General features: G+C 40.5%; 1 protein-coding gene across 1 annotated transcript; it reads left to right on the top strand.

Moving 5' to 3' along the window:
• Positions 1-1,592: 1,592 nt before the first annotated feature.
• On the top strand, positions 1,593-8,189 carry LOC141587736 (benzyl alcohol O-benzoyltransferase-like). Its single transcript, XM_074409205.1, has 4 exons — positions 1,593-1,598; positions 2,420-2,710; positions 4,086-4,089; positions 7,549-8,189. Exons 1-4 carry the CDS (start codon positions 1,593-1,595, stop codon positions 8,187-8,189), a joined length of 942 nt encoding a protein of 313 aa, XP_074265306.1.
• The last annotated feature ends 3,492 nt before the right edge of the window (positions 8,190-11,681 follow it).

The following is an 11,681-nucleotide window of genomic DNA, read 5'->3' as shown; positions in this document are numbered from 1 at the left end:
GAGTCAATTATCAATCAATCCTTAAATTAACAATGAACATTAACGATTTGCGATTCCGCTTCACACCGAAACTCACCCCTTGGAACAGACGCGAAAGAATCGCTGCGCCTCTTCCAAAGGGCGCGATTTCTTGCGCTGTTCGAGGTGAATTCTGTCCCAACCCCTTTTCGCCTTGACCTAGTTTAATTAGCCACGTATTAGTCAACTAATAATTGTATTATCACCTTCTGGTCTGTCGTGTTTTATTTTCTTTTATTTCTTTTTCTCAAGTCATCCGTTTTAGCGGTATTTTCGACATAAATCGCCTATTCCCATGTAATTATTGTAGTTTATATTTCATATTATTGTTATTTTGTACCATTTGTATGTTCTCACATGTAAATGAACATTAATTCCAACTTCGACCCAATTGTTTGCTAATTAATTGTCAACCGACTTAGTCTAATTCTCACATGCTAGGATTAATCTATGGATGTTGCATTGCATGCATTACAACCGACGATATATCGAGTACGAATAACTTCCCTAATCATTAGTAGAGGCCGCTATCGAGGCGGGCGGGATTAGGTGTTCGATCAAAAGAGCTTCCTAATACGTACCCTCACCCCTTACTCCAGATCTCCGTGAGCACCCGTGTTCATTGGCATCCACGAGAGTCATTCTAGACATAGAATGCTAAGGGTAACGATGTCTTAGTGTTCATGTCACTACTTTGTGTCTTGACATGACACGAGGTATTCGAACGGTTCCAATTTCCCATAAAAATTGGTGGCGACTCCATACAAAATGCAAACGCTTGTTTTCGCTCCTCACCAAGCGCCCCCGTGGGCGGCCCGCTGTCCACACTAATAAACTATAAATAAAGTTTAACAAAATTGTATAAATTTTAAATTTAATATATATAATTTTATGGTGATAATAATTAATACCATAAGTGTGTATGTTTATATTAATTACTTATTTTATTTTAAAGAAATTGACCATCTTCTAGTCTTCTATAAATATTTAGGAAAATTATCAGGCATTTTCTTTCTTTAAGTCTCCTTGAAATTGAGCATCTTAATTAATTATTTTATTTTAAAGAAACTTACCATCTTAATTAATTATTTTATTTTAAGAAAATTGACCATGTTTAGGAAAATTACCAAGCTTATATATAATTTAATTTTAACCCAAACTATATAATATTTGCATTGAGATCCCTTAATCGGGTCCATCACACAGTGCTATTTAAAACTATATAGTATAATTAATTTGTATAACTTTCTTTAATTACATTGAAGTCCCTTGGTTTCTGGATTTAATATATAGTATTGATTGAAGCAAAAACTTGACGTTAATTATAACTCATTCTCATTTGCAAAACCAAAAACCAACTTATAATCAATCTATTTCGACATCTCATTACTAGTCTAAAGAACATCATTTACCCTCAATTCAACCTATTTCCCCACCAAATTCAACCATACAAGTATAACAATTGACGTCATTTACCTTAAATTCAACTTGATTCCGTTTGAAGGTGTGTCCAAATACCATGGACACAGCTCAAAATACTATGGACACGTGTCGGACACGTGCCCAAATAAAAGATGAAAGTAAGACACGGCTGTACAAGTGTCCGACACGTTTTGACGTGTGTCCGACGAGTGTCGTGTCCGACACGGGTGTCCAACACGAGAAGGCTGATTAGGAGGAGTGTCCGTTCTACCTAGCCTGGGGTGAGTAAAGCCTGATATTGTATCGGATTACGATTTTTAAAATCACAAACTTGTCGATACAGAATCGACCCGGTTTAACCGTATACCCAGTTTTTGATTTACCTGGGGTTTTTTTTTTCGTATATACGGTTTTCGTATACTTAGATGCGGATTTTAGATGTTAACTTGTAAATTTCTTGCATTCGCGATTAAACGGGTAAAACAATATTAACATGTTTACTCCTTACAAAAGTTAATAAATTACTAATCCAAATTAATTAGAATTTGATTTTACTAATGTTACAAAAAATTTAGCTATATAGTATTAAATCAAGGGTCGCAACAATGAATTACAATCATTTTGTAAATATTTTAAAGATCGCTGCACATTATAACTTCAATTTCATAATGTGTTACATGTTCAAACAATCAAACTTTTCAATGTTCATAAAACAAATGCATCGAGCTTAAAGAAAGTGGGCAAATTAATGTGTGCTTATGTTTAAATTATTTACTTTTATTTTTGATTTTGTTTTTGTTATTTCTTTTCAAAACCGGTAGTAGAAAACGTATACACGGTTTTGTTTTGCCTGATCCGAATCCAATACAGTAATAAAAATCGTATCGTATATACGAAATCTCATATCGTATCTTATCCCAATATTAAAACTGTATTTTATATTTTTTTTTTCTTCGCCCTAATTATCACCATGTAATAGGCAACTCGACTTAAATGTGGCGGATTCATAGTATCTCTTCGAATCAACCATGCGATAACTGATGGTACAGGTATATCACAATTTATGAATGCGGTGGGCGAGATGGGAAGAGGATTCACGACCCCATCCATCCTCCCAGTGTGGGGAAGGGAGTGTCTAACTGCAAGAAATCCACCTCGCTCCACCATCGACCACCACGAGTACGATCAACATAGCACTACTGAAAAGCAACACGCCAATGGTCCCACTGGCCTGGTCCAACATTTCTTATTGTTTGGCGCAACTCAGCTCGCAGCTTATAGAAAGATATTGTACGATATTATGCGGCATCGTATAATATTGTACCTTGGTTATTATTATTGTGTAAATAATTTATTTACCTTATTTGCCTTATTTGTAGATTGTAATTAGGAAAGGTTTGTAGGGTTTGTATTGTATTTAAGTATTGTAAGGTCGTAAGGTTTGATCATCAATATACACACAAGTTTCTCATACTGTTTCGATTTCTTCATGGCATCAAGAGCATTTTAGACCCCGAAGAAAATTTCCGCACAATTCAATTTTTTTCCTTTTCACGTTAAACCATGCCAGGGGAAGACGTAGGTAAAGGAGGCGAAGGAAAAAAGGGACACGGAAGCAAGGCAATTGAACAAATTGCTCCGACATCGCCACTCTACCTACACCCATCTGATAGTCCAAGTTTAACGTTGACACAAACAATTTTTAATGGCGAGAATTATGAGCTTTGAGCAGATGCGGTTCGCAACGGTCTCGACGCCAAAAACAAGTTGGGGTTCGTTGAAGGAGTTGTGAAGAAACCGGCAATTAACAAGGGAGAAGAAGAGACCCTTGACGCCGTTGCGTGGCGTCAATGCAATGCTATGGTAAAAGCGTGGCTAAGAAACGTAATTGACCCTAAGCTCCACCCTAGTATTGCATTTTCAGGAACAGTAATGGAGATTTGGAAGGAACTAAAGGAGCGTTATTCAACCGGTAACGCACCCCGTGTGCATCAGTTGAAAACCGAATTGAATGAATGCAAGCAAGAGAAAAATTAGTCGGTTGTGGAGTACTATACTCGACCCAAAGCGATTTGGGACGAGCTAGGAAATTATAGCCACATCCCTCCCTGTACTTGTGGAGCAGCAGCAGCATTAGCTAAGGAGCGAGAGGAAGAGAAAGTGCATCAATTTCTTATGGGGCTCGACACAAGCCTTTATGGATACATTCGCACGAACTTGTTAATGGAAGACGACATAACCACCCTTAGCAGAGCCTATGCGCTTGTCTTAAGGGAGGAACGGCATAGAGCCGTGACAAAGCTTAAAGAGGAAATCAATGATGCTGCTATAACCGTGCAGACCACAAATACAGAAGGCAGAGGACGCGGAAAGGAGATGAGAGAATCTGACCCCATCAGATGTACTTACTGCAATAAATTTATCACTCAGAAGAAGGTTGTTGGGAGAAATATCCCGAGTTACGCACCAGTAGAGGCCGAGGTCGCGGACGACGAGGAGGTCGTGGATATGGCCGAGGAGGTCGAGGACAAGGAGGCACGTTTCAAGTAACAAATGCAGCGACAACAAATGAATTAGAATCGAACAAGCAAGGATTCACCGCTGATGAAATGGTGCAACTGCATAATTTATTGACGGGTAAACAGGAAGGTAGTCAAAAAATTGCAGGTAATGAAATTGTTTTTGTTGGTAATTGGTTATTGGATAGTGGTGCATTGCACCACATGACGGGACAACGAGATTTACTTGCAAACGTAAGAAAAGGACGACCTTCCACGGTTTCGTTGCCCAATGGAACGCATATTATTGCACAGGAGCATGGTGAAATTGTTCTGAGTTCTAATTTCGTCATAAAGGACGTGTTATTTGTCCCAAGTCTAAATTGTGACTTAATTTCAATTCGGCAATTAATCGAAGAAAATAATTGTATTGTGACATTTTATCCTAACTATTGTGTTATACAGGACCAATCTACGAGGATGACGATTGGACGGGGTGAGCACAAGGACGGGGTTTATTATTTGAAGCCTGGAGTGAAAATAGTTGCAAGGACCCAAACAAGTAGCAATGTTCGCCTTTGGCACAGAAGACTTGGTCACCCGTCTAGTAGTATTTTACCTTTCTTTTCTACTTTAGTTGGCAGTACTTTGAATTGGAATTCTTCTGATGTTTGTGACCCGTGTTGTCGAGCTAAACATACACGGTCCAGTTTTAAATTAAATAATAAAAGAAGTAATGTTTTGTTTGCTCTAATTCACTGTGACATTTGGGGTCCATACCGAATAAGTAGCTTGTCGGGTGCCCATTATTTTCTGACCATTGTGGATGATTATAGTAGGGGAGTATGGGTCTACCTTATGAGAGATAAAGGGGAAGTAAGCCGACTAATGAAGAATTTTTGTCAAATGACTATGACACAATTTGGTAAACAGGTTAAAGTTGTGCAAAGTGATAATGGGACGGAGTTTCTTTCAGGGACGATGAAAGAATACTATAGTGAACATGGTATTGTTTTTCAGACCAGCACTATAGACACCCCACAACAAAATGGGAGGGTCGAGCGAAAACATCGACATATTTTAGAAAAGGCTAGAGCTCTTCGTTTTCAGGCCGAATTACCCATTGAATTTTGGGGGGAATGTGTACTCACAGCTGCCTACTTAATTAATCGCACCCCGACTCAGATTCTTGATGGTCTCACTATGAATTATTATATGGCGAAAAACCGTGTCTTGATAATATTCGAGTTTTTGGTTGCCTTTGTTACGCACATAACAAAGACAGACCAAAAGATAAGTTTAATGAAAGAGGTAAACGGTGTATCTTTCTCGGGTATCCTCATGGTCACAAGGGCTGGAAAATGTTTGACCTTACACATCAGACTGTTTTTGTCTCACGAGACGTAACTTTTTATGAGCATATTTCCCCTTTAGCAATTACCAACGGGACTCACAGTACAAATAAGCAACCAATATTAGATACATTCGTGCCATTAGACTTCGACGCGGCCACTGACCAGAATGAGGAAAATGTTGAAGACATGGGGAGTAATCCTGAAATTGCAGAAAGGGAAGTTGAGACTGTCGATGTCGAGGAGCCGCACATGGTGGAAGAGCAGGCCGTGACAGAGGCACCAACGGGACGCGGTGCTCGAGAGAAATTCGAGCCCTTTTGGAAAAAAGATTATGTTTACAAGTCCACACGAATAATAAACCCCGCACAACAAGCTCACTCAGACCAACCGTCAATCCAAAGGAAAGGTACTCGTTATCCAATAGCTAATTATGTCACAAACGATTGTTTTTCTTCTACTCACAGGTGTTTTCTAGCCACCATAGAAGCTATTAAGGAGCCAAGGAATTATTTTGAGGCTGCAAAACATTTGGAATGGTTACAAGCGATGGCAAAAGAAATTGATGCTTTAGAAACCAACCAGACCTGGCGAATTGTTGATTTACCGATGGGAAAGCGAGCAATTGGATGCAAATGGGTTTATAAGGTAAAATATAAGGCGGATGGCACAATAGAGCGTTATAAAGCAAGGTCAGTGGCACAAGGTTTCACACAAATAGAGGGAGTCGACTATCATGAAACTTTTGCGCCGGTTGCTAAAATGACGAGTGTACGATGCTTTCTAGCTGTGGCCGTACACAAAGGATGGTCGATAGCTCAATTGGATGTGAACAATGCATCTCTTCACGGAGAGCTAGATGAAGAGGTGTATATGCGATTGCCACCAGGTTTTGCATCGAGTGGACCAAACAAGGTATGTAAATTATTGAAGTCTTTGTATGGATTAAAGCAAGCTTCGAGAAATTGGTTCGCAAAATTGACCGACTCATTGAAGAAATATGGTTTCATTCAATCGCTTGCTGATTACTCTTTGTTTACATATAATAGAGATGACGTTTTTCTTGGCATATTAGTCTATGTAGACGATATGATCATTGTCAATAATAACGATGAGGCGTGCGCACGACTTAAGCGATTTCTTGACAAAAGTTTCGGGATTAAGGACTTAGGCCGATTAAAGTACTTTTTGGGAATTTAAGTAGCTTCTGGTCCACGAGGGTTGTTTCTTAGTCAGCGGAAATACGCGATGGAAATTGTTCACGACGGAGGTATGGAGGGGGCCAAACCCGTATGGACTCCTATCCAGCCAAATCATGCGTTGGAAATGGCTGATGGATATCTTCTTAAGGACCCCATGAAATATCGAAGATTGGTGGGTCGGCTCATTTATCTGACAATTACAAGGCCTGACCTCGTTTACGCTGTGCACATTCTTTCCCAATTCGTCCATGCACCACGGAAGGAACACATGGACGCTGTCTTACGTGTGTTACGATACATAAAAGGCACGCCTAGCAAAGGAATCATTCTCGACATAAAATCAGACTTGCAGCTACATGGATATTCGGATTCGGATTATGCTTGTTTTCCATTAACGCGTCGCTCATTGACTGGGTATTTTGTCTCGTTGGGGACTACACCTATATCATGGAAGACAAAAAAACAAGCTATAGTAACGAAATCGACGGCGGAGGCAGAATACCGTGCAATGGGAGCCGTCACAAGTGAGTTAATTTGGTTAAAATCATTTCTTCAATCTCTTGGAATTAATCATACGCAACCAATGGCCATTTACTGTGATAATCAAGCGGCATTGCATATTGCAAAGAATCCCGTTTTTCATGACAGAACCAAGCACATTGAAATTGATTGTCATTTTATTCGTCAACATTTACTAGCTCGGACGATCTCAACATCCCATGTGCGAAGTAAGGAGCAAATAGCGGACCTATTTACAAAAGCACTTGGAGGGGAAGCGTTCGAGTATTTGCAAGGCAAGTTGGGCATTGGTTTACCAAGTGCTCCAACTTGAGGGGGATTATAGAAAGATATTGTACGATGTTATGCGGTATCGTATAATATCGTACCTTGGTTATTATTATTGTGTAAATAATTTATTTACCTTATTTGCCTTATTTGTAGATTGTAATTAGGAAAGGTTTGTAGGGTTTGTATTGTATTTAAGTATTGTAAGGTCGTAAGGTTTGATCATCAATATACACACAAGTTTCTCATACTGTTTCGATTTCTTCACAGCTCTAAGATCCCATGTTCCTCCACACATTAAGCAATATTCCACTTTTGACCTCCTAAGTGGCTCTCTATGGCGGTGTCGAACCAGAGCTCTTGGACTCAAACCCGAGGATGAAGTTCGCATGCTCTTCGCTGTGAATGCGAGGAATAAGTTTGATCCACCCCTTGGAAAGGAGAACTATGGGAACGCGTGTGCACTTCCAGTAGTGTGTGCGAAAGTCAACGATATATGTGAGCACGATATTGGGTATGTTTTGGAGCTCATAAGAAAGACAAAAGGAAAAATTAACGAGGAGTATATGAGGTCAAGCATGGACCTTTTGGTGACAAAAGATAGACCAGATTATTATAGGAATCAGACGTATGCTGTGTCGGATTTGAGGCATCTAGGGTTTACTGACGTCGATTTTGGGTGGGGCAAACCCGTTTTCGCTGGCCCGGCTAGTAATGAAGCTATACCCGATGCTAGCCTCTTCATCTCATACAAGAACAAGGATGGGGAGAGTATGATAATGGTCAATATTTCACTGCCTCCTGAGTCAATGAAAGTTTTTCTTAAGGAGGTGGAAGAGATGCTTCAAATTCAATCCATTCCAATTAGTCCGATATATCAGTCAAAGTCAAATAGCATACCACTTGTATAGATAAGACAAGTTTTTTGCTAATATCTAAGCATTTTGTTTGTCTTATCTGTGAAAGTGGTATGTTATTTGACTCGTCTTAAGTTTCAGACGGATACTCCAGTCATAAATAAGAATTTGTGAATTCTGGAAGGGTATCCCTCAAGTGAGGATTGAGTTTTGTTTTGTTTTTTTTTTTTTTTTTTGGTTATGAAGTATGTCTACTAATAAGCATATTTTCCATCTTTTTTCGAGAAATAAGTGCGCTATTGCAAAGTTGTGTGTTCGTGTATGTCCGATAGGTTTACCTGTTGATTTTTGAAAATTGGAAACAAATTTCAAAAAAAAAAAAAGATTGCTTATTTACCGCATTGATTTCGAAATCTGTATATGTTGTGGTAATTGATATTTTTAGAAAAGGACTTAAATGGCATGTTGGTAACGGAAAAGGTATAACATTTTGGATTAGGGGTGGTCAACAGTGCGGGTCGGCCTTGCTAACCCGGACCTGGCCCGCTGAAGAAACCCGCCCGCCTGACCTGGACCCGAACCCGGCCCGACCCGCCCTATATCCGGGCCGGTTACGGGTCCCTAATTGTCAAACCCGACCCACCCAAACCCGGACCCGCCCTAGACCCGCCCATAAACCCGCCCTTGACCCACCTCACGGGTCACTTCTGAACCGGCCCGCCCTGACCCGCCTCAACCCGGCCCGTTCCACCCCTTACCCGGGCCGGTTCCGGGTCTCCCAAAACCTAACCCGGCCCACCCCCGACCCGGCCCGGACCCGGCCGACCCGCACTGTTGACCACCCCTATTTTGGATGGATAATTGAGTCTTTCCAAAACCTATTAGCTCTCATATTACCAATACTTATTTTGGTTCGGTCTAGTTCAAGACCGAATTTTTAGGTTTAGTCTTTGGTTTACCTAAATATTTTTTTCGATCTTCAATCTAGTCCGGTCAGATTTTACACCAATGCTCAATTGCTTAGTCCTAGTTATAACCCTCACACAATTCCACGACTCAACTCACAATCGGCCCGTACTAAAAATTTGAACGATTAATTCACCAAACCTCTACAACACCATACCAAGAAATAACACCCATCACCGATTCACAACCTTTCTACTCTCGAAGAATGTGATACTTGATATCACTTAGGGCCGGGCATGAGGTCCGCCAAACAATAATAGAAATAAGAATAACAGAGGCACAAATATAACGAGATTCATCAAAAATTGCTACGGTCCTCACTGCATGCAATATTACAACAAAAGTAACATAGACAAGAGACTTAACACTTATTATTACACTTATATCTCACTTATAAGAAGTGAGGGACGCTTAGAACTTAGCACTTCATCTCCTTGTATAGACAAAGCTGAGTAGCCTTGTACGAGTTCTTAATTGCACTCATCATTTTTCTCGTGCTATATTCTATGAAATGTGATTAATGTAATTAAATTGATTGAACACATTTGATTATGATGATTAATATTGGTGTTTATTATTGATGTTTGATTTTGTATATGATTAAGTAAGTACAATAGGAGGAGGGTAGATCTCCTTATATATGTAGTTATGTCGGTTTAGGTATAACTAACTAGAGTTTGTTGGAGTGAGTTAGTTACATCTCTAGTTAGTTATATACCTATACTTAATTACTTTGTTATATACCTATACTTAACTACTTTGGATGTTAACATATTCAGGTGGCCATTTACATGGATTTTTCCTATCGACAATTTCTGAAGCATTTAAATGCTCTTCACTCTTCAGTAGCTTTCCACAATTCTCAATAATAGACAATTTGATCTTTTGTAATGACACCAAAATATGGAGGACCCATTACAACAAGTTCATATATCATATTAACAACACAATTTTTTTTATTTTTTTTTTGAAATCATACTGATAGAATGTTAGTAAATATAATGTAATTATTTTACGTAATATTAGTTTCCTTATTATTGGGAAATTAGTGTGTAATTAGTATTTGATATTTGGTTGCCTAATTTATAGTGATTAGCTTCCTTAATTATAGGTTAACCTAGGTGTATTTAACTCACAAGATTAATTGAATGCAAACCACCGATTAATCTCTTTCATGGTATCAGAAATTATTTTCTTAATAGCACTTCTGCTCTACTTCGATTAAACCAGCCGCCTTCTTCTTCTCTATCTCGACCTCACGTCATCCATGGCTCCTGGAAAATCGAACTTTCACCCGGCGTTCGCCGTCACAAACATCTCCAATCATATCTCGGTCAAATTAGGATTGGAGAATGACCAATACCCATTGTGGGTTGCCCTATTCACGAATCACGCTAAATCTAACCGCGTGCTTCATCACATCATCACGTCAAAATCTGGAGCACCCAAAGCCCCTGTTACGGACGATGAGAAGGAACAATGGGAAACCCTCGATGCAACGGTCCTTCAGTGGATTTATTCTACCATAACCACTGATCTCTTGGAAACTATTATCGAATCTGATTCCACCGCCATGGACACATGGATCGTACCGCTGATATTTTCCAAGATAACAAAAACTCGCGCGCGGTCACCCTCGAGCAAGAGTTCTCCCACGTTGAGATGTCTGACTTCTCGTCGGCTTCGGCATACTGTCGGCGCCTAAAATCTTTAGCGGATCAGTTGAAGAATGTAGGGGCTCCGGTCACAAATAGTCGATTGGTTCTCCAATTGGTTTCCGGACTCACCGAGGCTTACAAGAATGTTGGTTCAATTATTCGTCAACGTGACCCGCTTCCTCAGTTTTATCAAGCACGCTCGATGCTAACTCTGGAGGAAGCGAGTTTCGCGAAACAGGCTGCTACTGGTAGCGCGGCTATGTATGTGAAGGGCTCGGCAGACAGTGACGGCGGCAGCAGTTCCTCTCGGAATTCGGGCTCTAACACTGGCAAAGGTAATCGTGGCAATGGTAACAACAAGAAAAGGGTAAGGGCAGCAAGGGTAAACCTCAGACACCGGCATCCGCTCCTATAACGGCGCCTGAGTCCTCCCCTGTTACAGCTCCGTCAGCGCCACATTAGTGGCCTGCTGGCTATGGGTCATGGCAGTGGCCCTCCTCTCCTTGGGGCTACCCACCATGCCCGTATCCTACTGGTCCGTGGGCTAGGCCATCTGTACCTAGTCGTGCTCAATCGGGCATTTTGGGTCCGAGACCTGCTCGAGCATATGCAGCAGAGGGACCGTCTCAAACGGATATTACCGCTGCCATGTATACCTTGGGACTTGGGCCTCCGGATCCTTGGGTGATGGATACTGGCGCAACTTCGCACATGACGTCGGACCCAGGTAAACTCTCGTCTTTTGTTAATTCGAGTATTCCTAACGGAATAATTGTCGGAAATGGCCATTCCATCCCAGTTAAAGGTTACGGTCAGTCCACCATCCCCGAACCCCATCCTCCTTTTGTCCTCAAAAATGTTCTTTATTCTCCACAATTAGTCAAAAATCTTGTTTCGGTGCGAAAATTCACTAGTGATAATC

This window comes from Silene latifolia, chromosome 6 (assembly GCF_048544455.1).
Source record: "Silene latifolia isolate original U9 population chromosome 6, ASM4854445v1, whole genome shotgun sequence".
Classification (NCBI taxonomy): domain Eukaryota; kingdom Viridiplantae; phylum Streptophyta; class Magnoliopsida; order Caryophyllales; family Caryophyllaceae; genus Silene; species Silene latifolia.
The sequence above is the reverse complement of the archived record's forward strand: the minus strand, read 5'-3'. Positions and strand labels throughout refer to the sequence as shown.